General features: G+C 56.0%; 3 protein-coding genes and 1 non-coding gene across 5 annotated transcripts; 1 reads left to right on the top strand and 3 right to left on the bottom strand.

The window, feature by feature from the left end:
• TMEM95 (transmembrane protein 95) lies at positions 1 to 8,779 on the bottom strand. The gene is made up of 7 exons (XM_028483620.2): positions 8,466 to 8,779; positions 8,172 to 8,228; positions 7,891 to 7,971; positions 7,771 to 7,791; positions 7,546 to 7,650; positions 7,345 to 7,432; positions 1 to 7,148 (listed from the first exon to the last, which is right to left on the bottom strand). The coding sequence occupies exons 1-7, from the start codon at positions 8,632 to 8,634 to the stop codon at positions 7,115 to 7,117; spliced, it is 555 nt and encodes a 184-aa protein (XP_028339421.1). The 5' UTR covers positions 8,635 to 8,779; the 3' UTR covers positions 1 to 7,114.
• Positions 8,780 to 8,928: 149 nt separating this feature from the next.
• Positions 8,929 to 10,930, bottom strand: KCTD11 (potassium channel tetramerization domain containing 11). The gene has a single exon (XM_024128017.3). The coding sequence runs from the start codon at positions 10,928 to 10,930 to the stop codon at positions 10,232 to 10,234; it is 699 nt and encodes a 232-aa protein (XP_023983785.1). The 3' UTR covers positions 8,929 to 10,231.
• A 1,515-nt stretch (positions 10,931 to 12,445) lies between these two features.
• On the bottom strand, positions 12,446 to 23,605 carry ACAP1 (ArfGAP with coiled-coil, ankyrin repeat and PH domains 1). 2 transcript variants are annotated; one of them, XM_007100672.4, is made up of 22 exons: positions 23,534 to 23,605; positions 22,917 to 22,974; positions 19,831 to 19,950; positions 19,602 to 19,655; positions 19,459 to 19,517; positions 19,034 to 19,217; positions 18,864 to 18,908; positions 18,663 to 18,758; positions 18,473 to 18,547; positions 18,271 to 18,380; positions 16,987 to 17,038; positions 16,790 to 16,890; positions 16,337 to 16,460; positions 16,028 to 16,239; positions 15,298 to 15,367; positions 15,082 to 15,176; positions 14,793 to 14,965; positions 14,048 to 14,220; positions 13,525 to 13,634; positions 13,331 to 13,441; positions 12,955 to 13,004; positions 12,446 to 12,620 (listed from the first exon to the last, which is right to left on the bottom strand). In XM_007100672.4, the coding sequence occupies exons 1-22, from the start codon at positions 23,584 to 23,586 to the stop codon at positions 12,520 to 12,522; spliced, it is 2,226 nt and encodes a 741-aa protein (XP_007100734.2). In that variant the 5' UTR covers positions 23,587 to 23,605; the 3' UTR covers positions 12,446 to 12,519. The 2 variants fall into 2 exon arrangements, with proteins under 2 accessions (XP_007100734.2, XP_054938227.1); XM_055082252.1 differs by lacking the exon at positions 12,955 to 13,004.
• On the top strand, positions 17,361 to 17,433 carry TRNAE-CUC (transfer RNA glutamic acid (anticodon CUC)). The gene has a single exon. It is a non-coding gene; the product is annotated as a tRNA-Glu (tRNA).
• Positions 23,606 to 24,176: the final 571 nt, after the last annotated feature.

Here is a 24,176-nt window from a genome sequence, read left to right on the forward strand (position 1 = left end):
TGGACCACCAGGGAAGTCCCCAGAACATTTCTGTGATCCCAGGAAGTAGCCTTATGTCCATTTTCAATCAATGCCATTCCCCAGAGGCAATTGCTATTCTTCTTTTTTTCTCTTTTTTTTAATTTGGCCATGCAGCGCAGGCTTGCAGGATCTTAGTTCCCCTGACCACGGATTGAACCCGCGCCCTTGGCAGTGAAAGCGCTGAGTCCTAACCACTGGAATGTCAGGGAATTCCCCAGCAATTGCTATTCTGATTTCTAAAACCCATAGATCACTTTTGCCTGCTCTGGACCTTTCTGTCAATGGAATCACACACTGTTTATTATTCACATTTGGCTTCTTTCACTCACCCCATTTTTGAGATTCATCCTGGTGTTGTCCAAGTTCTACACAATGCTCCGTGTGCATCTTCAGGGAGGGGCATGTGAAACCTGATTTTCCTCTGGATGTCCAGTGTCCTCACAGATCTGGGTGCACTAGAGCGCCTCTGGGAGTTGAGTGAATACATGAGTGTAGAGCACAGGGGGGGGATATGAAGGCAAATGCAGCCGGAGAGGCTGGCAGAAGCCAAACTAGGCATCAGTTTATCCTTCCAGCAAGCTTTCATGGTTCTGGGGACCCAGGCGAACAAGCTGACATGATCCTCGCCCTGGTTGGATTCTTTCTGCAGAGCCTTGCAGAACACACTCAGGAGCTTGGGCCTTACCTGAGGGCTCTGGTAACCACTGAAAGGTTTAACAGGTTAGTGACAGAACCAGCCTGCGGTAGTAAGAGGCTAGGGAAAGGTGAGAGAGAAGCAGCAGGGAGCTCAAGGAAGAGGCCCTGACCATTGGTTCAGGGGAGAGAGGCTGCCCCTGCCAGACCTTGGCTGTGGGATGGAGAGGAGGCTGAGGATGGGGGGGTGCTACCGATTGGACTCCTAGCCTAGGTCCTCTGTGCTCCAGCAGGAAACCAGAGGCAGAGGCTCTGCCCCACCTTTGTCTTTGGCTTGGAAAAAACCTAGGGAATCAGAGGCCTCTTTATCCCTCCCCTTCTCCCTATTCATTTCTGACTTTTGGAGTTAAGCTTCTCTCATCTCCACCTTTGCCCACAAAGGAGGATGGGGTGTGGGGGAGCACAGCCTGACCATCCTCACCCCCACTGGGGGCACCTCCTCCAGGCTGAGATGGGGCATCCTGCTAACACTTAAACTTGGAGACCCAGATTGAACACCCCCCCCTCCATCTGCCTTTCCCCAACCCCTGCCCTGCCTTCAGGCTCTGCATCTGAGAAGGATGAACACATTCACACCACCAGGGCCAAGTCTTTCTCTGCAGGGCAGAGAACCAGGAGGACGAGTAGAGAAGGCACCCAGGTGGCCAACCTCCCCTCTCCCACCTTGGGTTTGGGTGAGGAGTAGGGCCCATCCTTGTGCAGAAACCTCTCGGCTCCTATCAGGAACTACATTGGTGCCTCTTTACCTTATCCTTTTCTCCTCTGAGCCCTGAGATCACTAGGATCTCCCCGTTCCACCTGACCCACATCAACCTCTCAGCCGGGGAAAGCACCGCAGCCTTCCGGCTGTCTCTCTTCTGAACCTTTGCATGGCTGTTCCCTCTGCTTGGAAGTCTTCCCACCCTTCTCCCAAGCTGGCCCTGCTAAGTTCAGGAAGATTACTCCCAACTGGTCAGGTCTCTTCTCCTGCACCCCAAGATCCCTGTGCTTTCCCGTCATTGCGCTCACTGCTCTGGTAGAATTTGCCAGTAACTTGTCTGTCTGCCCTGCTAGATTCCAAGCTCCAGGTAGAAAGTGACTTCATCTTGCCTGGGCATTGCTAGGTCCCCCGTGCCCAGTCTAAGTGCCTGATTTGTAAGTGCTTAGTAACCTTTGCTGAACAAAGGGATGAGACAGAGTCATCTGGCTAGAGTGAAACAAAGATTTTTGACATCATGAGCTCCTTTGCTGGGAGGGATGGGGATGACAGTTTCTAAACTTTTATCTATAAACAATTCTCTTGGTGAACCCATCCCTGCCCCCTCCCCATGTGGCACTCCTTGGCGCCACGTGGTTATCTCCCCCCAGACCCTTGGGTAAAACCCTCTGTTCCGTCACCCTATCTCCATCTCCCAGGACCCTGAGGTCCCATCCTTTCCCAATTTGCATTTGCCTCACTTATTCATGGAGTCACCAGCCCACCACCTTGTATATATCTGGTGGTTTACTTTCTGAAGGGGAAGAACTCTTTTTTTCTTTGTTTCCTCATTTTTTGGCTGCACCGTGTGGCAGGTGGGATCTTAGTCCCCGACCAGGGATCGAACCCAGGCCCCTTGCCTTGGAAGTGCGGAGTCTTAACCACTGGACCACCAGGGAGGTCCCCTAAAGCGGAAGCACTCTTGTATCTCCCACATTCCTTCAGGCTCATAGCGGAGCTGAGGGCCTTTCCAGAGCAGTAGCTGAGATCTCACCTCTGGAGCCTGACTACCTGAGTTTGAATCCCAGCTTTACCACTTACCATCCTAGAAATCTGAGCAAGTTACTTCATGTTTTTATGCCTCTGTTTCCTCATCTTCAAGAGGAGCTTATTAGGAGTATTCTACCTTGCAGGGTTATTGGAGAATTAACTGTGTCTATGCGTGTGGTAGCCAGTCTCCAAAATGGCTCCCAACGAACTGCCCTCCCGGTATCACACCGCTGTGCCTTCCCACAATGAATAAGGCTGATCCGTGTAATCGACGGGATATTGTGAAAAGAATGGCGTGTGACTTCTGAGCTAGGTCGTAAAAGACAGTGTGGGTCCTGCCTTCCTCTCTTGGGTCACTCGCTCTGGAGGAGGCCGGCCACCGTGTCCCGAGGCCAGTCAAGCAGCCCTATGGAGAGGCTCCTGCCATCAGCCGGCACCAACTTGCCAGGCATGTGAGTGAGCCATCTTGGAAGCTGATCCACCAGCCCTTGGATTTCTGCAGCCCTGACCAACATCTTCACTGCATCCTCATCAGAAACCCTGAGCCAGAAACACCCATTTTAGCTGCTCCTGAATTTCTGATCCACAGAAACTGTCAGATAATAAGGCTTTATTGTTTTAGATAACTGAGTTTTAGAATAATTTGTTACACAGCTATAGGTAACTAATACAATGCTTCAGATGCTTAGAATGATGTCTGACATGTAGTCTCCATACCTGTTAGCCATAATTAACTCCAGTTTACAGGTAGGAAGATTGAGGCTCGGGCTGGTGAAGCTATGCTTCTCATGTACATACATAGCTAGGAAGTGGCAGGGCCAGCAATGTCGTCAACCCAGGGCCTTTATTTATTTTATTTTATTATTATTATTATTTTTGGCCGTGCCTCGCGGCATGCGGGATATTAGTTCCCCAACCAGGGACTGAACCCAAGTCCCCTGCAGTGGAAGTGCAGAGTCTTAACCACTGGACCTCCAGAGGAGTCCCAGCCCAGGGCCTTCAGTGCCAGCTCCTAGGCCCTTTTTCTTTCTGCCCCACTGTTCCAGTTATCTATTGTTGAGCAACAATGCCTAGTGGCGTTAAAACAACTATTTTATTATGCTCTGGACTTTTAGTGTCTGGAACTCCAACAGGACACTGTGGGAATGGTTTATCTCTGCTCTACTACGTCTGGGGCCTTGGATGGAAAAACAAAGTCTGGCGATGACTTGACAGCTGTGTTATCACTCACACGTCTGGCAGTAGATGCTGGCTTTTGGCTGAATCCCTCCATGAGGACTCTGTTTTTGGCTGCACCACACGGCATGCAGGACCTTAGTTTCCGGACCAGGGATTGAACCCGTGCCCCCTGTAGTGGAAGCACGGAGTCTTAACCACTGGACCACCAGGGAAGTCCTCCATGTGGACTCGATGTAGGCTGGGCATCCACATAGCATGAGTGACTGAGTTCCAGAGTGAGTGTCCCAAAAGGCAGAGGGCAGAAGGTGCTAGATTCTTAAGGCCTGGGCACACTGTAACTTCTGCCACATTCAATTGGCCTGCTAGTCATGGAGCCCAGGTTCAAGGGAAGGATACATAGAACCTACCTCTAGGTGGGAGGCATGTCAAAGAATGCGGGGCCATTGTTTAAAACTGCTACACCCACAGAAGCCTCCCATTTGGTGAGGGGCTCAGAAAAACCATCCCTGCCCTGGCAGGCCACGCTGCGGTAGATTGGCCTTATGCGCACAAAAAAAGCACAAACTCCACCGGCCTCCTGTGCTAAGTGCTCATGAAGGGCTTACATGGGGAAGGCATATCACAAGGGTTCAGAGAAGGTGCTGGAGTCATCAGGGACACTTCCTGGCATCTACCATGTGCCAGGCTCTGAGGAAACAAAGACACAAAACCTTAAGCAGTGGCTTTAGAGAGGAATGCGTGGTGTAGAGGGAAGATGTGTAAAGAAACGCCACCACCTGATGTAACGGGTGCCACATGAGAGATGCCTAGAGCAGACTCATGCCACTCTGACTCAGGAGCTCAGAGAAGGCCTCTCAGAAGAGGTGATATCTGAGCCAAAGGAGAAAGTCATTCCAGGTAGAGGAACAAGACTGGACAAAGGCGAGCAGACGTGAGGAAACAGTGTTGGGGCAACTAGAAGTGACTCAGTATGGCTGTGGGGTGGCCAGAGCTGAGATAAAGCTCCAGGGACACCTGGGGGTCAGATTCCAATAAGGATGACCAAGGTAGATCACCTACAGGTAAGAAGTGGGCACATGGCATGAGAGGAGGAGGATGCCCTTGACACTGTGGGCACTGCCATTAAGCCTGAGAGATCCCAGGAGGGGGTGGGGTCGGGAGGAAGGCGTGTCTGAGGGAGGTGGACACGTGTGGAGTCTGAGATGCCTGTGGGGCGTTCAAGGGAGATTCCAGTTCTGTGTCTGGACAGTTCTGGCCTGATGACTGTATAAGATGGTGGAAGCGGCTGATGGAGAGCCTTGAATGTCAGGGTCAAGGGCCAACTCTATACTCTGTAGGCAAGGAAGAGCTAGGGAAGGTTTTAAGTAAGAGATTATAATGGCTGATACTTAATGAGGGCCCATTACACGTTGGGCACAGTCCCAAGGATTTTATATGAACTGATTTGGACCTCGCAGTAATTCTGTAAGGTCAGTACCGCTGAGTTGAATTTAGGATATCATCAGTTGTAATAGATACCATTATGCCATGACATGTCTTCAATTTAAGATGGGTTCTTCAGAGATGCTTAAATGTAAACCGAAGAAAAAAAAAGCCATGGAATCAAGGAAATATATGACCTGTATTTAAAACATGAGGAAACAGGAACAGAGAAATTAAATGACTTTCCCAAGGTCCGGTAAGAACCAGAGCCCGGATTTGAAATCGGGCAGCCCAACTCCAGAGCCCAAGTTTTTAAGCATCATTTGATACTGGACAGGATGTCTGAGCGATGTGCAGTTTTAAGAAGACCAGCGTGGCCACTGGGGGTGCAGTGGATTTGAGGGGCGTGCGCCGAGTCAGATGCACATCTGGGAGACTGGGGTCCACAACGAGAGGGTTCTAGAGTGGGCTGGGGGCCATACAGCAGGAGGAGGAGACAGACAGGATGGAGATCCTTCAGGAATGGACAGAACGGTCGACCCACTGCACGTTGGGTGTGAAAACAAGGACAGCTCCAAAGCGTTGCGCCGGAAAAGAGGGCACAGCCTGAGAGGGCGCGAGGCAGCTACCACAAGCCAGAGGAGAGCTGTGGTGCCGGGCGGTCAGGAGAGGGTTTCTCACCCCAGGACGGGCAGCAGCGCTGCCTGGCACCTGCCCGGCAATCACTTAGTATTTGCCAAATGAATGAATGTATGAATCATTGTATGATCTCGGGCAAGTTGTGCGACCTGGCTGTGTGATCGCGGGGTCTCATTTTCTGGTGTAAAATGAAAGGACTGGACTAAAATGTGTAAAACAAAATAGAAGGTGTTCTCCTGGGAGGGGTAAGCATTCCTCTCTCCATCCCCAGGACCTTTACGGATTCCCCCAAACAGTGGTTCTAACCCTGGCTGTAAGTTAGATTAACTGAAGCCCCATATGAGACCACTAAACTCAGAATCTCTGGAGATGAGGCCCAGCAACAGGTAGTTTGTAAAGTTGCCCAGATGACTCCAATGTCCAGCTGGTTGAGAACTGGGAGCCTCTAGGGACCCAGTTTGTAAACCACGGGGCTAGGTGAAGGCCGGCCTATGCCCTTGGGCTGAGACTTATGGTTGGTGATAGGCCTCTCTTTTCATGTCCCATCTCCCATCCCCCAAACCCCAACTCCTGATAGCCGAACAGGGTTTCTCAACTACACAACTGCTGGCGGTTCGGACACGATCACTCTTTGCTGTGGAGGACTTTCCCGTGCGTTTTTGGATATTTAGCGGCATCCCTGGTCTCTGCCTACTAGATGCCAGTAGCACATCCTCAAAGCCCCCAATCAAAACAATCAAAAATGTCTCCAGATATTGCCAAACGTCTCATCGCGTGCAAAACCCACTCCCCCCCCACAACCCCGGTCGAGAACCACTGTGCTACGAGAGACTCCCGCACTTCCCCTGCCCTCCCCAGTTGCAGACAGAGGCCAGGCAGGGGTAGAGGCCATTTGACAGCAGGTTTAGTTGGGCCTGGCAGGAGGGCCTCTGTGGGAGCCTTCACAGTGCTAAATGGCAGGGTAGCGTGCCAGCAGGCTGACTGATGTGGTCTCACTCTAGGGGGAGGGACTTTTCCAGAACACTCATTCCCGGATTCCCAATCAGTCACAGGAGGGCCAAGAGGAGCTTCTGGGGCAGACAGCCCCCGCTTTCCTGCTTTCCGGGAACAGGCAGAAGGGGGTGTGGGAGTGATAGTGTGTATGGAGGGGATTCTTTCCTTCTGTAGATATTTTCCTGGCAGGGTGACTGCCCCTGTCTGATTGGTTGAGGACTGGAGGGGAGGAACTTTCCAGCTGTGGGTGCCTGGGTCCCTGGAGGCCATCTGACGCTGGGATTGTGGGGATGTCTGGGTATCAGGGTCTGGAAGACTGAACCGCTGGGGCTGGAACTAAGGGTCTGGCTGCCCCCCCTCACCCCCACCCCGCCCCACGAGAGAAGTGGAAGTTGTGGGCACCTGCTCCTTAGAACTGGAGGCTAAGATCTGTCCTCGTCTTCACAAGTCACTTTTTGCTTGGAGGTGGCTGTACCTGAGGGAAGACAGAGGTGTAAAGTGTTGCTCTCCCACAGAGGGTGGGAGCCCAGGGAAGGGAAGGGGAGGGGGCTGGGAGGGAAAGAGGAAGGATGGGGGTGGGGGAAGGTACTGATGGGTATTTGTCAAATGAATGAATGTATGAATCATTGATGGGTGGTGAGGCTGTTTCTGGCCCTTATCCCCCAACTCACTCCACCGCGAGGCTCGGAATACCCAGGAGAAGGACAGCTCCGGAGACAAAGAGCAGCAGAATCCTGGCTTCCCAAAGATCGTGACTTCCTGCAGGGAACCCAGGAGGCGGTGAATGATCCCGGGGACCACACCCACCGATGCTGGGGTAGCCTAACAGCTCAGAGATCTGGGCGGGGTGAGGCAGGGGTGGGAGTAAGGACCTGGGAAGCAGCGCTTTCGGGGCCAGCAGTACACCTCGAAGCCCTGGCAGGTGGAGCAGTTGTACAGGATGGTGCTGCCCCCTGCAGGAGACAGCAGGACCAGCTCTGGGGCGGGAAGCTTCGCGGAACCCTGCGAGAGTCCCCACACTTCCTCCCCAAACTGCAGGCTCTCCTCAGGTCCCCCGAGGCCCCTGGCCCTTGCTATCCCTTCCCTTTCCTACTCACGGCAGGCGGGAGCACAGAGAGCTGAAATGAAAGACAAGGAGGATGGGGGTGGGTCAGCTCAGCCACACACTCCTTTGCCTGAGGACCGAGGCACTCCTTGATCCCTCCCCGCATCAGTACCTTCCCTGTTGTATTCTGGGAGCTTGGTCTTTTGAAGCCATTTCCAATATGAAAGGAGTGAGGAGAGAGACCCTTTGATCTCTGGGGAGGCAGAGAGCAGCTATAGTGCCCGGGGCCTCAGCAGGGCCGGTTCACCTCCACACCTTCACCCAGCACCTCCCCATCACGCCCTCCTGTCTCCACCCGCCCTCCACCCTTCCCTGCCTCCCCAGCCCCCTCCTCCCAACCCCCTCCTTGGTGCCATCCAAGCCCTTAACGTTGTACCTCCCCCTCAACCTCACCCATGACCCTCAGGACTCTGTGAGTCTTCTCTGTGACTTTTTTCAAGGATGCATCATCTGTGGAGATGGGTAAGGACAGGGCGAGATTCCCTCATCGGCCCAGAAGGAGGTTCTGGGGCCTTTCCTGACTTTCCCAGGGTCTGAAGAAGCTCTCCCAGAGGGAGTGGCCAGTGTGTCCAGAGAGGCCAGTGGACTGAGAAGATGGCTGAGAGGCACAGCTGGGAGGCCACAGGCAGCCCCCTTAGGGCACAGGGGTGACTGTTGCTCAGCCCATCCCTGGATGTCTGATCTTACCTAAGGCAAAGGCCGAGAAGTTCCAGGAGACCCCACAGTCCTTCCACTGGGCCTCCACCTGGCTGCAAAGCTGAGCCAGGCGGCCCGACAAGTCATGGTCTGGGAGGCGGCAGAAGACACAGGCCTGGGCGGCTGCCAGGAAGATCCCACCTAGTGCCAGCGTCCACATGAGGCCTGCTGGGGGTGCTGGCACGGGCGCTGGCCCCACCTACGCTGGGAAGGCCTCGGAATCCTCTGTGATCCCGGTTCCAGGCCTTTGCCTGGAGGTTCTAGAGTGTTCCAGAACAGCTGGAGTCTCTAGAGCATTCCAGAACAGTGCCACTGCTCCATCCCTGACTGACTGGGGCAAACCGGGGGCCCAAGGAACTGGGACCAGAAGAAGAAACCTCTAGTGGGAGATGGACAGAGAAAGCAGGGCTTCTGCTGTACTCCCAACCTAGCCCTCAGCAGCCTTTACGAGTTTGTGGTTCCAAAAGCAACTTTATTTTTCTTCTTGTAAATCATGACCAGTGATAAATAATAAGTGACTCCCCCAGTGCAGAAGTTGTTTGTGAGTATCCCATCCCTTTCCATATCCTCCCCCACTCTCTCAAACTCTTCTGTTCATCTCCTCTCTGCCCTGGGCAGCCTTGGGCCTTCCCCAGCTATCTCCTAGCAACAGGCTCATTGTTGCCTTAGTAACCGAGAGTTCTATACAGGCCTCCAAGGCCCAGCTAAGCCCAGTGACTTCTCTTACTTCTCACCAGAAGATCCTAGTGACTCAAAACCCAGCAGGCCCCTCCTGCCTACGTGGTGATGTGAAGCACATGTACACACACACACACACCCCTTGGGATTAACCTACTACTCACACCCATACCGCGGACACACCTGGTGCCAAAACAGTTTCTGGGCAACCCCAAACAGGCCCGGACACGCAGAGACCACAGAAAGGCCAGCACACAGACACCACCTCCAGCGACATGGATGGGAGCCAGGATGCCAGGGACCCGTGCATCAGTCAGACTCACTGGCTAACAGGCACGTACACGTGAAGGAAGGAAAGCCAGGACCCAAGGAGATGCCCCGCTCCTCCCCATGGCCAGCCCCACCATCAATATGGGATCCTTTAAAACACTTGGATCTCCAGAGGGATGCTCCAGCCCCATAGTTAATGGGGATTCTCCTAGCTCCCTTGTGCCAAGCTAGGGTGGGGTGTAGCCCTTCTGTCTCCCTCAGTGGTGGCTCGGAACACAGCAAAGAATCTCCCTTTCCGTGCTTCAGAGTGTCCCGACCTCTCATTGGTCAGGCCAGGCCAGGCCACCAGCTCCAGGAGAAGTCACGGTCCAGAAGACCACATTAGAGCAATCCAAAGTCTCTCATTTCCCCCAGACCTCACTGTCCCTCCACGGTTCTGCTAAGCCTAGCCTGGGCAGAGAAGCATCCCCACTTTTCCAGACCCTGGATACTAAGCTCCAAGCAAGGAAACACCGAAGGTCCCCGGGCTCAGGCGAGGACCAGCCAGGGAAGCTTCCCCACCCCTCCCAGGATTAGCACCAGTCCAGACCCTCTGGTCTCTTGAGCCCTTGGGCTCTCTCCGGTTTGGGGATTCCTGCCCACATCTGGGCTCCAGTCAGGTGCAACGGGGCCCCTGACTCTCACAGCTCCAGGAGCAGAGCTAGGAAGAGGCTCAGGAGAGACTTCACCCTCTTTACTGACCCATTCTTTCTACCCCCGCCCCTTGCCCACACAGTCAAACTGAGGGCAGCATTCCTAGTTCTTAGTTCCTAGTGCCGGACAAAGCGCAGAGATCGGGAGTTGAGCAGGTCTTCGGGGTCAGGGAAGACGGAGTCGAGACGGAAGCCATGCTCCAGGGCCACCCGCAGCACCTCCTCCAGGAAGCCCGGAGTGCCCACCACCTCCCGTCGCTCTCCTGGCCCTCCAGTCCACAGCGGCTGCAGCCCCAGTCTCCTGTACTCCACTTCGGGGAGCTCTGCAGGGCAAGGGGCCCATTCCAGATGAAAGTGTGGGCCTCCCTCCGCCCTGTCCTCATTGGCCACACCAAATCGGGCACGCATGGCACCCAGACACTCAGGGTCGGTGCAGAAGAGGTTGGCCCGGAAGGTGTCCACCTGGACAGAGCTCAGCTCATAGTGGTGTGGGCCCCGACGAGCAGAGAAGTGCACCAGGCGGGGGCTGCTATCTACATCTGCGTGGAGCAGGGCGGCTGTGGGTGCCGGGGTCCCCTGAGAGGCCTCCAGTTCCCGCAGGGCATCCAGGAGGGGCCGGATCTGGTAAAAGTCAGCCTCTGCCCTGAGAAGCGCTGTCTCCCCGTATCCACAGGGCAGGTCCAGGCGGCCCAGCCGTAGGAAATTGAGGATGTGCCGGAAGGCCTTGCCATCTCGGTCGATAAAGTAGTGGCCGCCTCCCTGGGGATTGAGGTTGGGCGTCATGGGGGTACCGGCTCTAAACATGGCCCCCAGCATGGAGTCTGGGAATCGAGTCAGGGTCTCCAAAGTAGTGGAATATAGCGTGCCCCCGACATTCAGGGTCACGGGGCCCCCAAAGGAGGGGGGTGAGGAGGGCACAGGAGGAGGAGAAATTTTGAGGAATATCGAAGACACCGAAAGAGAAGAAAAGGCAGAACTTCCTGGATGTGTGCAGAACTGGGTCGTAAGGTTCAGACTGTCTCTGGGTCGGAGGCACAGGTTGGAGTACAAGGCAGCAAGATTGGGGGCTCACCCCAGCTACCTGGGTGGTGGGGGATGGTTTCCGGGCACAGAAACGCCGGAAAGGTTGAGAGAACGGATGAAACGAGCAGAAGGAAGTCAGAGAGGGACGGGAGATTTAGGTCCAGACGCATCCGATTCTGGGTGGTCGGCGATTCCTTTCTGTGGTCTTCAGACAGTGGGTTTCCGCAATCCAACCAGCAGGTGACGGTGGCGAGCACAAGGCCGACTCTGAAGGGACCAGCTTCTCGGGCAGACGGCTGTCACTGTGGGCGAGTCCACGCAGGGCTCCGGGGGCCAGTCAGAGGCCTGGCCTGGCCTGGCCTGGCTCCGGCGCTGGTCCCAGGAGAAGGAGGCGAGGCTGACCGGAGCCGATGGCGGAGGTGCCTCTGTATCGGCTGGGGAGCGAAGATACACACTCAATCCGAGCTGCGAGTGTCCTAGGACTCCTATGGAAGCACCCAGGAGTCTCAGGACCGAACGCCGCCGCCTTCTGCGGGTTTCGCCGCAGCCGCTTAAGTACTCTCCGCCCCAAGGAGGTGGCCTAAGGGCAGCGGCCGGGGGTCCTTTAAGAAGCAGCCCCGCCCCCTGGGCGCCCCGCCCCCCGCCCCCGCCCGGAGCGCGCGGCTCGGGTGGTGGTGGAAGCCGAGTGGCGAACTGGAGAGACGGGGCTGACGGGCTGGACTGGCGAACGCTAGTGCGGGTGGGGTCCGGAGGGTGACTCAGGCGCGTCGTTAAGGATGTGGCCGCGACGGCCCCACCGGCCCCTAGGTGTGCCCGACCTCACGTCTGCAACTCGGCGGGGGCCGGCGTCTCCTATCCGGCCGCTATAGAAACTTGAGGCCCAGCCATCGGGGGTTGGGGACCAGTTCCCTTTCAGTCGCTCCCGCAGGGAATTCCCGAGGGGGCGGGTGCTGAGCCGCCGCATTCCAGGGATGCCTCCGGGCTGGGGTGGGCCGAGCCAGCCTCTCCAACCCGGCCCGATGCCAGCACCCCCCCATCCCCCCCAGAGAAGGCTGGACCCAGCCCACGCAAGGGGTCTCTGCCGGGACTGACGGGTCTGGCCACGTCTCCTGAGCCCGCGAGCCCCGCCTCAGAGCCGCCCGGCACTCGGACCGAGGCCGAAGCTCCCAGTTCACTCCCCGGGAGTCGCCCCTCGAGTGACTCCAGTTCGCAAACTCCCAATCGCTCCCGCACCCCAGAAGCCTCAGTGTCCTACACCTCACCTGCCCGACGAGGGTGCTCAATAAATGAACTCTGAAGCGTAAAGCACAAAGGCTTTAATAGAAAGGGGCGGGCGGTGGGAAGGGCAGGGATGGGGGGTGCGGGCCCTCGAAGGCCTGGGATCAAAGCGTGTGTAGGTCATGGCTACGCCGGCTCAGCTTCTCCGGGTCGTCGGACGCCATGAGGGAGAAGTCGCGGAAGATATCGAGATACGTCTCGTCTCCTGAGGGGAGGGAGGAAGGGTTGGGAGGCCGGGTGGCTGGGCCCTAGCACGGAAGAGCACAATAGGGACAGCCCGGCCTGGTAAGAGCACGCGCTTCCAGCGTGGGTAGAAGGGACATCTGCACCGTCAGGGCGGCGCCCTCGCCTATTATTCTTTGCTCTGTTTCAAGGATCCGGCGCGTAGGATGCGCCCAATACATATTTGTTGAATAAATGATGTAATTAATCAATGCAGCTGGGCAGAGAGGGGTGGGGACGGGTCACCAGCGGCCAGAAGCCCAGAGTTACAATGTTGTGTGGGCAGAGACGGGGGTGGGGGGTGGGGGGTACTTTACCAGCCTGGCCCTGGGCCTCATCGACCTCCCTCATCTTTGCCAATCGCAGCCTGAAGGGGAGGGAATTAAGGAATGAATGACATTCTCCTCACTCCCCCCGCCCCAACTCCCGTCCTTTGAGCTGGGCTGTTTCATTCACATGTTTCCCCAGGGTCTAGTGCTTTAAAGATGCCTGACGACACTGTTAATGAATGATGCCGCTCTCAGAATAAACTCACCTTCCTCGGACCCTGCCCTCCCCGCTTCCTACTCCAAGCCTCAGTCAACACTTGGAGCACCCTTTCGAAGTCTGGTCCTGGAGCTGGCCCCTCCCCTCCCCAGGCCCCGCCCAAGTGGATAGTGCAAGCGCTAGCCCCGCCTCTTCAGGCATCCTCACAGAGTGACGATGTCAGCGTTGGCTGTTTCCACGGCGATGGTCAGGGGGTCTCTGCCTTCAGAGTCTCGGGCTCCCAGATCGGCCCCCCGTTTCAGGAACAGGCAGGCCAGCCTGGACAGGACACCCAAGTTCAGCCGGCCCCTCACCCTGTCTGGAGCCTTCCTCCTCAAGGTCATTATCCCTGCCGCCCCTACCCCGTGTGGCCAAGAATGGTTGCGTGGTGGAGCGGGCCTCGGCCGTGGCTGTCCACTTGGTTCACGTTTGCCCCGTTCTGGAGGAGGAACTCACAGGCCAGGAGAGAATTCTGCGTGGAGAAGTAGAGAATGGGGATAGAGGGTGGCATCTTTTGAGGCAAATTTAAAGATATTTTAGAGTGGGGTCAGTTCAGAGGGTGGGTATGGGATGGCAGGCTCTGCTCCGGCTCTTTACATGTATTCATACGTTAAATCCATAGTACTACCTAATGAGGTATGTTATCCCTATTTTACAGATGAGGAAACTGAGGTACAGGAAGGTTCATAATTGTAAGCGGTGAGGGTCTGGGTTCAAACCCAGGTTTGTCTGCCTCCAAATCTCACACTCTTAGCAACCAGGCTCTATTGGTTATCACTCCCTTTGAGGTGGGAGAGGCTAAGAGCTGGGACCAAAGTCCGGAGTAGGGGAGGAGAGGAGGAGCCTAAGGGTGGGGTGGGGTGGGGAGGTCGGCAAAACTCTCACAGCAGCTGTGGCCTGGATCAGCGGTGTGGCATTCTCCTGACCCCCGTGGACCCAGTTGACATCGGCTCCATGGGCGAGGGCATCAGCCATGGTGGGAAGGGATGGAGGATGCCCAGCAGCTCGAAAGAGCAGGGCCCCAGGGTGCAGGCTGCCCAGGTCCTTAGAGGGTGGCTCTGTTAGGGGGAACCAGCTGTGAATCTGGGAAGAAAACCCTCAGCACAGTCCCCTGATGCTATAATGGGATAGTTCATTCTCAACTGTGGGGAGGCCTTCAAGACTGGGGGTTGTGGTGGGAGGTGACGGGGGGTGTGAGTGGATGTGGGTAGGTCCCCTAGGGCATATGGGATAGATGGCAGTGTTCACCTCTTCCTGTCTGACCACCCTGACTGGCTGGGATGTCGGGGGTGAGCTGACACGGTGCCGGTCAGCCTCAGCTCTCTTGGCTCCCTCGGTTCACACCCTCCTCCACAGGCCTCTGGAGACCCTAGCTCATTCTCCTGACTCTTCTCATGCTGGTGACACCCTCACCTAGCCCTCCTGGCCTCCTCCCAGCCCCACGGTCCTTCCCCTCCTTCACTGTAATCCCCGAAACTCTTGCCTCGAAAAACCAGTGCCAGTGGGCTGTGGCCCCCCATAACGGGCTCGAGGGGAAGACGCGGGCCCCAGACTCTGCGCCTCCCCACCGGGCTTGGCACCATGCTGAGCACACAGCAGGCGCTCAACAAATGCCCAGCCAACCCTATACCTGGCTTGGGTCTGAAGCTCCCGGGCTGGGGCCTGATGGTGCCCGGCTTCGGGGGCACAGGAGGCTGCCCCCTCGGGGGCCCCAGGCCACCTCTTCGCCCGCGGATCTCGGGAAGCTTGGTCAGGAACTTCTTCTCCACGTATTTGGCGTGAATCCAGGCCTCCTTCTCTTGCCTGTTGGGGGAGGGTTGTGGGAGAAGAAGGGGACAGTCTTCCCTCCTCCCGTCCCAGGCTCTCCTCCCTCCCTGCCCATAAGGAGGGCAGCCCCAGTCCCTCCACCCCAGCCTCACCGGGAGCAGCTGGGCCCTGGCTTCTTCACGGCCATGGCCTCCACACGGGCCTCATAGATCTGGTTCATGACGACATTCCCCAGCTCACACATGAGCTTCAGGCGGCCCAGGCGGAGGCAGAGACAGACGGGTAGGGTGCAGGTGAGTGTCTGAGCCCTCAGGGCTCTGCAGCCCTGCCCTCACCGCACCCCACACTCTCACAGCACCCCAAGTCACCTTCACGAGTTCCGGCTCCCATGAGTCAAGGGTCAGGGACCGGACTTTGGAGAAATGAACTCCAAGGCTCCTGGAGGGCAGAGGGGAAGTCAGGCCCTCTGTGGGGGAAGCAGCCGGGGGAGCTGCTGCTGCTGCTTCTGGAAAGACTGGGGGGCCAAGGTCCAGCATGGGGGTCCCGTGCAGAGGCGCTGGGCCAGGAGGCAGCAGGGCAGCCAGGGCCATGCAGCCTTGACCTGCATCTGGCAGGATCCCGCCTGTTCACCATTCCCTCTTCTCTCTTCTTCTCATCCTCTCCAGCCACCTCCCCTCTCTCCACGCACTCCGGCCGGGACAACTCTTTCCACGCCACTCCCCCTCCCCACTTCCACCAGAATGATGGGGCGCATAGACTTGCTAAGGCCTCACGACATCTCTCTCTGCTTTTGGTCAGCTCCCCCGCCCTCAGCGGCCCTGACCCTGCACCTCCTCCAGTCAAGCCACTCAACTCCCCTGGGTGTCCCCCTACCCGGGCCAGACCAGGACACTGAGGGGCTGGGCCCACCCGGGTCCACCCTGTGCCCCACAGGATCGGCCCAGGCCTGTGCCCAGCGACAGACAGAGTCTGAGCGGAAGCCCAGGCAGGGCGGGGAGGGAGGGAGGAGCCCCTGTGCTGGGCTCCAGCTTGCCTCGGCCCCGCCCCACTGCCGCCAGAGAGAGCAGGGGCCCCGCGCCTGGGACCCTGGGGAGTGACCTGTGGATGCCGGAGCACTGAATGCAGAGGGTGACGCCCAGGTTGATGCTGGCCCACTCAGGGGCTGGCTCCCGGCAGTCACAGCACTGGGCGTTGCCGTCCACGCTCTGCACCTGGGCTGCCACATGCCCGACTCCACCAGAACCCCTTCCCCTGGTCACCCCGCCAGAGCCCAGGGTGGCGGCGGAGCCCATGGCCAGGTGTCCTGAGCCCTGGGGGAGACGGGAAAAAAGAGTGGCTCTGAGGTCTAGGGGAAGCGATGTCCCATCTCCCTGGGCAGCCTGGCCCTGCAGCCCCATGTGAAGGTACCTGGCCTGGGCCCCGGGGGCTGTCATCAAGGCGAGCCTGGCTGAAGGCCGTAGCGATGCCGCTGTGCACAGCGCTGACCCACAGCTGCAGGAGGCGCTCTGAGTCAGCCTGCAGGAGGCAGGACCTGGGCAGGGCGGCGTCGGAGGGCAGGGAGGGGTCTGAGGCCCGGGGGGCCGAGTGGCAGGACGGGCAGGCTGACATTCAGCTACTGTTCAGCTGGCACCACTTATATTGAAATACCTCTGCACCAGCTGGTAATATCCTTCCAGCTATCCCCCTTCACCCTAGACCCTCCCCTAGCCTGCCCCCCAGTTGAGCCACCAAAGGGCTAATGCCTGCGGCTGCATCAGGGGCCTCCAAGATCCTGCTCCAGGGATGCCCTTGTGATTGGCCCTGCCTTTCCAGTGGGTAAAATTGAGACAGACGGGTGTCACCCCTGGGCACCGCACTCACTTGCTGGGGGACACCACCTCGAAGCAGAACCGCCTTTCTGAGTCAGGACAGAGCTTCACTGTGCAGAGACGAAGGTCATCCACCACCACAGTCACAGGGTCCTGGCAGGGAAAGGAGAGTGGGGGGCAGGCGTCCAGGCAGCCACAGCAGGGCTGAGTCCTCCGGGGCCCAGGCATCCAGGACCCGGGCCTACTCACCTTGTGCTTCTTCTGATAAACCAGTTGGTTGCTCTGAATAGTAAACCAGCGTCTGGAAGAGGCAGAAGTAGGGTTAATGACACGGGCGGCATTGGAATGTGGCTTGGGACACAGACAGGAGAGAGGCTGTGCTCTTAGTCCCATAAGGATCTTGCTGAGAGGAGAGAGACCAGGCTGCCCATCGCATGAGATGTTCCAGAGGAGGGTGACAGAAGTGCAGCCAGGGACATCTAAGGGGTGCTATTCACATCCCGAGTACCCCAGACTTGATAACATTTATGAAGACAACTTTCCAGCAGATGGCAGTAAAATGCATTGTCTAATGAGTCTATGGCTACAATGTTTTGGCAAGTAGGAAGTATCTTGGAGAGAATTCCCTGGCAGTCCAGTGGTTAGGACTCTGCACTCTCACTGCCGAGGACCCGGGTTCGATTCCCAGTCAGGGAACTAAGACCCTGCAAGCCATGAAGTGTGGCCCCCAAAATTTTTAATTTAAATTAAAAATTTTTTTTTTTTAAAGTATCTTGGAGAAGGGGCTCTGTCTTCTAATTTGCACAAAGATCCCACATGGGCCGGAAGTGGCCCTGGAAGGGGAAGGGGTCGAGTCAGAGCAGATCATCACCCTGCTCTGCACCCTGCGATGGCTCCCCACTTCCCTCAGAGTAGAGCCAACAAGGCCCTGTCATGATTCACATCCTCATTAGCTCCACCTGCATCTCCTACCACTTCCTCCTCCCTCCCTCTGTCCACACCCTGGGCCTCCTCTCTGTTCCTCAAACCTTCCAGGTTCCTCAGGGCCTTGGTGCTGGCTCCTTCTTCTACCTAGAACATTCTCTCCCAGATATCCTTCCAGTCTTCACTCAGAAGTCATCTTTTCATGAGGCCTTTGCTGACCACCCTATTTATTTATTTTTATCATTATTATTATTTTTTGGCCACAGAGCTTGCGGGATTCTCAGTTCCCTGACCAGGGACTGAACCTGGGCCACGGCAGTGAAAGCCCGGAATCCTAACCACTAGGCCACCAGGGAACTCCCTGCCCACCCTATTTAAAATTGCAACTTCTCCCCAGCTCTCCACATTGCTTGCTGTATTATTTTTCACCTATGGTACTCTTACCTTCTGAGAGATAATTTACTTAATTATTACGTTCTTGTCTGCCTTTGCAGATGGAAAGTAAACTCTCTGGAGGCAGGGGGTTTGTCTGTTTTTCCTGGCTATAGTTAGCACGCTCCAAAAAATTTAACCTGATGGGTCTGGCCGATTGGGGTGTCTGCTCCTCACCTGCTCCAGGTTTTAAATGCATTGCTTGCCCGTTTGAAGAGGTGCCCTTCCATGACCGGGCCACCAGGCCCCTCCTTTAGGCTTGGTTCTGGCTCTTCCCCACCCAGCTCCTGGGGGCACAAAAGGGTCAAAGGGCAACTGAAGTGGGCAGAGACCAAGGCCCCAGGCCCATCTGCTTCCTGCCCGCAGCCCCAGCCCTTACCTTCTGTTTCAGCAGCACGTGTCTCTGCTCCATGTCCCTCTTCTCTCGAGCCGAATTCAAGACCAGCCGGTGTAACTGAGCACACAGGAGGGGCATCTTAGATGGCCCCAGCCTCCCAAAACCAGGCCACGAGAGTCATCTCAGAGCCCCTACCCTCCCTCTTCCACCTGCCTGCGCCCTGGGTCTCTACCTGGCCACCCAGCTCCTTGCGATACTGAGCCAGCCGGCTCAGCTCCTCGTGGCCCTGCTGGAAATAGGTAGCCTGGGCCTCCACCAGACGCAGCACCTGGGGGACAAGGTGGGCAGGGGGCAGACCCCTCTCTTTTCCTCTCCCTCCTGCTCCCATCAGCAGGCTCCTCCCCTCCCTGCCCTCGCCCCCACTGCAACTCACAAACTCCATGATGTCAAACTTCCTCTTGTCCTCAATCACATTGATCTGAGAGCCCAAAAGACCTCAGGTCAGACGCACAACCCCCCCGCCCGCCACCGCACACCAGTGACTCTCCAGCCTCGACGTGACTGGGGTCCTGGCACCCCAAGAAGACAGGTTGGGGCAGGCACCTGCAGGGCATAATCCAGGGCCCGTCCCCGGTACCCGGCTCGAGCAATCTTCAGAGCAGCTCCGGCCTCTTCTGCCTCCTGGGCCCGGCGCCTGGGGACCTCTGCGTTGTGGGTAAGGGCAGCCTCCAGGCTCTCCGCCCCCCGCCAGAAATCCCGGCGAGCCTCTCGGAAGCCCCGGAGACCTCTGGGGGTGTGGGGATAACAGAAAATCACCAATACACCCGCCTGCCCCCAGCAGAGAAGTCCTTGACATTCGCTCATAGCCTTGCAGCTAGCCTATGGACGGTCAGAACTCCAAGGGGATCCTTGGGATGGGGGATAACAATCAGGCCACCAGAAGCCCCCAAGCTCACAACTCCTTCATTCAGGGAGGCCCCTGCGGCAATGGGAAGAGGGCTGGAGGACTGCTTTCCCTCCTAACTCACTCCTTGACCAGAGTTTGGATTTGCTGCTGCAGTGTGTGCTGGGTGGCATCTAGAAGCTCCTGAGGGAAGCAGAAATTGGCAGGTGGGGGTCAGGACCACAGACGCCCTTGCTCCCCTCACCAGCCCTACCTACCCCCACTTACTGCATGGCTGTCCAGCTTGTGGCTCAGGCTCTGAGTGAATTTGTCCAGACACTCCTAGGCAAGAAGAGGCAGAGAGAGAGCGTATCAGGCATGGGCGGTAGGGCCCTCCCATCCCTAGACCCGGCCTGCTCTGGCCTGGGACCCGCAGACCCCAGACCAACCCTCCCCTTCCACAGGATCTCTCCACATCCCAGACCCCACCCCAGCCTGGTTTGGACCCTCCACATACCGCCATTATGGGCTCTGGTGGACCCAGGTGGGCCAGGTCACAAATGCCAACGATGAAGGCCCGGCTGGCGGCAAGGTAGTGGCGCCCACTTTCCAGGAGGCCATTACCCAGCTTGAGGAGCTAGGAAGCAACAGAGCAACAGGGAGTCGTGCCACGTGCCACCAATACCCAGTGCCACCCCCGCTCCTGTCCTGCTTCCTCTCCCCTTTCCTGGGGCTGTGCCCCTCCCTCCCCTTCTCACCTACACTCCTCTGTGGCCCAGTCCAGCTTCTAACACACACGTGGTGCTTTCTCATCTGTTTCTTTGCTCCCACTACTCCGTGCCTGGAACAAAATTCCTCCCAGCCTATCACCAAAGCCAGTGTCAGCTTCACCTCCAAAACGTCTCTCCTGCCCTGCCCCGTCTGCTTGGACCCAGAGTTCCCCAGAAATGTCAAACTCACGTGCTATCTGAACCCCAGAATGAATGTTCTACCTGGTTGGTATTAAATTCTACAGTGTTTACTGTCTAGAGTTGTCCGTTCTGTGCTTAGCGAAAATTCCCTCATAAATATTAATTGGTCAGCTAGGCCCGAGGGTCAGGGCAAAGAGGGTGCTCCTAGGGCCCATTCTGTCTGGCCCTAATTACAAACAAGGAGGCTTGATAAACAAAGGGACAAGTGACTGGCCGGAGGAGGATCTCTGGGAGAGCCAGGTGGCCGACCCAGAAGCCAAAGCGAGGTCTTCTGACACCCGGCCCTTGTTACATGCAGGAATTGCTTTGCTCCTGAGGTGACACCATTGGCTCTAGCCTGAGTCACCATATCTGGGATGGGGCAAGTGTCTGTGGAGCCTGTCAGCTCAGCCCAGTGAACAGGAGACCACCATAGAGGTTCTATGAGGAAATCCTGGGAAGCAGGGGCTCAGAGAACGTGGGCTGCATAGGTGCTTGTGGAACTTTTGTTGAAGTGAAAAACACTTTTTAGGGCTAGTGAAGGCTTCAGGGAAATATAGCTTGACTTGAAGATGGCTGGCAGGGTCAGTAAGGGTCAGGAAACCGAGCATGATCAAACCTTATCAGATGTCACCATCCAGTGTCTGTGATAAGGGCCAACGACCCAGATGACCACAACTCCACTGTGTGGAGGTGGCAGACTGAGTGTCCAGTCTTTTCCTTAACCACCTCACCTTCCTTCCCAAATATCTGAATAAGGAACTTTCATAAGACTGAACTAGTGACAAACTGGTACATCCACACAATAGCACAGGGCAGCAAGGCAAAAGGAATGAGCTATTCATCTGTGAACTATTAATGAATTGCGGATAACTACTGACATGCCACAACTTGAATAAACTTCAGAAACATTATTCTGAGAGGGAAAAAAAAGGCCAATCTTGAACGGTCACATACTATATGATTCTACCTAGATAACAATCTAGAAATGACAAAAGCCTAGAGACAGAAAACAGATGAGTGGTGAGGAAGGGGCTGGGGAGGGGGGTTATCACTACAAAGAATGGCACAAAAGAGTTCCTTTGTGGTGATAAGAGTTTTGTATCTTGAGTGTGATGGTTATGAGAATCTATACGTGTGATAAAGTGCCATTGAATTTTACACAAAGGTTTTTTTAAGAGTATATGCAAAACAGGTAAAACCCAAGTACAGTCTTTAGACAGTTCATTGTATCACGCCAACAGCAATTTCCTGGTATGGGTAGTATACTACCATGACAGCAGATGCTGTCATTGGGGGAAGTTGGGAGATAGGTACGTGGGATCTCTCTGTACTATTTTTGCAACTTCTTGTGACTCTGCAATTAACTAAATATACAAAGTTTAACTTAAAAATACATGTATGTGTTCCTATGTAAACTGAATCACTTTGCTGTACAGCACAAACTAACACAACACTGCAAATCAACTACAGGTCCATTTAAAAATGTATATATTATTTGGTCACCTACTAACTTTCAGGCCATGGTATAGGCACTGGGGATTGAGCAAAAACAAAATGTAAAAGTTCCTCATGACACTTCACTTACATTCCAGTGGGGAGGAGTAGACAAGAAAAAAAATTGGCAAGCCTGACAGACACAGGCTAAGGTGACCCCTGATGATTCCACCCTTGCATAATCCTCACCCCTTGAGTGTGGGTGAGTGAGACCTGTGATTTGCTTCTAATCAGTAGAATACGATATGGCAAGGGCGATGGGACGGCACCCCCAAATGACAAAGGTGACGGATTCACTCCTGTGGTCACATTCTGATGTAAACTGATGCCATCTTGCCAGCACATGCAAGGGAGACTGCTTCTGGCACTGAAGAAGCAGGCTGCTATGAAGTAAACCGCCTACGGACAGGGCCCGGTGGCAGGGAACTGCGGGTGGCCTCTAGGAGATGAGGGCCTCCATCCGGCAACAGCAAGGACCTGAATTCTGCCAACAATCACGTGAGCTCAGAAGAAAACCCTCAGCTGCGGATGAGGCTACAGCCTCTGTCAACACCTCGGCTGCGGCCTGTGAGACCCTGAGCGGAGCACAGTCGAGCTGTGCTCGACTCCTGACCCACAAAACCTATGATAACACCTGTGTGTTGTTTTAAGTCACCGAGTTTGTAATCATTTGTTACACAGTAAAAGAAAACTAATACCGCGAGTAAACATATTATGTGTCAGATCGAGATAAAGGCTGTAAAGAAAAAAAAAGCCAAATAAGGGGGGTGGGAGTGTGCCATTTTTATAAAGAATATCTAGAAAGGCCTTACTGTGTGTGTTCAAGTGTTTTACTGGTTTGTTTTCCATGGTTAGTCTGTCAGCCCCCTGAGGGCAGAAACAGCCTGCTTCTCCCTGAGGCGCCCACGGCTCGCTCGCATGATGCGGGTCTCAAGAACCGACCAAGTAAGCCCACAGGTGCCCTTGTTTTCCAAGACTCTGAGCTCCCTGAGGGCACAGAGCCACTTTTTGGCTCCTCTGTAGCCCCAAACATCTACCCCACCTGGTTAGCATTCAGTAATCCCCGGAACTCATTCTTGGTCTCTAGTTTTCTCCCTGGCCTCACCCTTCTCATCTTAATCCCACCCCGGGTCACCTCTCTCCACGTCAGGATCACCTTTTCCAGCCGGGTCTCCAATTCCGACACTTCGGCTTCCACCAGCTCGACAGAGGCTCTGGGAAAGGAGGGATGGGGGTCACAGGAGCAGAGCTTGGGTCCATCTGGTCTGTCCACCTCGGCAGGGTCGGGGGTCGGGGTTAGGGGGCGAAGGGCACAGACGGAAAAGGCTGATGGGTTAAGAACTGCCCACCCACCCTCTCTGGCTCGCTCACTCTGCACAGTGTGGGAGCTACTGCAGCCCAGGCCAGAGCAGGAAGGGTAGAAGTAGAAAGAGGGTGGATGTGGCGAGGGCAGGAAGTTGCTAACCACCCAGTGCAGGTGCTGGGGGAGGGGCAGGGGTCCAGAGAGAGGGAGGAGGGAATGCCGGCTCTGGGAGTGAGAGAGGCTGGAGGGACCCCCTTCACACGTGCAGTGGGTGGCGAGCATCAGAGCACGAGATTAGATAGCAGAGGTACTGCTTTGGCCCATAAGCTGGATCCTGTCCCTTTGAGACTTACTCCCTGGAAAGACATCCTCCGACTTGGGGAAGGTTGTGCGTGTGTATTAGGGGGTGTTGGACCTCCCCGCCTCTGCCCGCCCCCATCCCCCACCCCCGGAGAGCTGTGCACACTTACCGGAAGCGGGGTGAGTCCTTAAGGCACTCCTCAAAATCCAGCTTGACCGTCATCTCAGCTTGACCGCTCTGGGGCCAGTGGGCCCTGGGGCCTGGAGTGTGGGGATGCTGGTGGCGGTACTCCCTGCCCCGGGGTGAGGGGGGGTGCTGATGAGGAAGGAGGAGAGGATCCTCTCCTGGGTAGAGCCTGGGGGGTGCGATTCTTTCCCTAGGTGGAAGGGGTGTCCTAAGAGAAGCTCTCACCCCACACTTCCAGGCAACGCTGGGAGGGGTAGAGGCGGGGCCTGGGCGGTGGAGAAAGGGCCTGAGATCAGAGAAGCCACAGCCCCGCCCTCAGAGCCTATCTGCAGTCACCTTCCTACCAGGACCCTGGTCTCTGCTTCAGTCTCCTTCAGTGGTTGAGTTGTGGGGGTCTGAGACATACAGGTTCAAATCCTGACTGCGTGACCCCGGGCAAGCTCTCTGATTCCTCAGTTTCCTCATCTGAAAGATGGGCATGATAATTCCTCCGTCCAGAGTGTTGTAAGAATTAAAAATGGTACTAGTGTGTGGTTGACTGAATCACACCAATCATTGTCAGATGGCTGCAGCGGGGTCTTCTTAGACTCCTGGGGGCCTGTTGAGTCCAGTCCCCCAGACCACTC

This window comes from Physeter macrocephalus, unplaced genomic scaffold (assembly GCF_002837175.3).
Source record: "Physeter macrocephalus isolate SW-GA unplaced genomic scaffold, ASM283717v5 random_50, whole genome shotgun sequence".
NCBI classification, from domain to species: Eukaryota; Metazoa; Chordata; class Mammalia; order Artiodactyla; family Physeteridae; genus Physeter; species Physeter macrocephalus.

Coding starts and splice junctions, on each gene's coding strand:
- TMEM95 (XM_028483620.2), bottom strand. CDS start 8,634: ATGTGGACGCTGGCACTAGGTGGGATCTTCCTGGCAGCCGCCCAGGCC. Junction 8,229..8,465: donor CTTCTCGGCCTTTGCCTTAG/GTAAGATCAGAC, acceptor CCATCTCCACAG/ATGATGCATCCTTGAAAAAA. Junction 7,792..7,890: donor CCCAGAATACAACAGGGAAG/GTACTGATGCGG, acceptor CTTTCATTTCAG/CTCTCTGTGCTCCCGCCTGC.
- KCTD11 (XM_024128017.3), bottom strand. CDS start 10,930: ATGCTGGGGGCCATGTTTAGAGCCGGTACCCCCATGACGCCCAACCTC.
- ACAP1 (XM_007100672.4), bottom strand. CDS start 23,586: ATGACGGTCAAGCTGGATTTTGAGGAGTGCCTTAAGGACTCACCCCGC. Junction 19,951..22,916: donor TGGAGACCCGGCTGGAAAAG/GTGATCCTGACG, acceptor GTTGCTTCCTAG/CTCCTCAAGCTGGGTAATGG. Junction 16,461..16,789: donor GAGGTGGTGTCCCCCAGCAA/GTGAGTGCGGTG, acceptor CGCCCTGCCCAG/GTCCTGCCTCCTGCAGGCTG.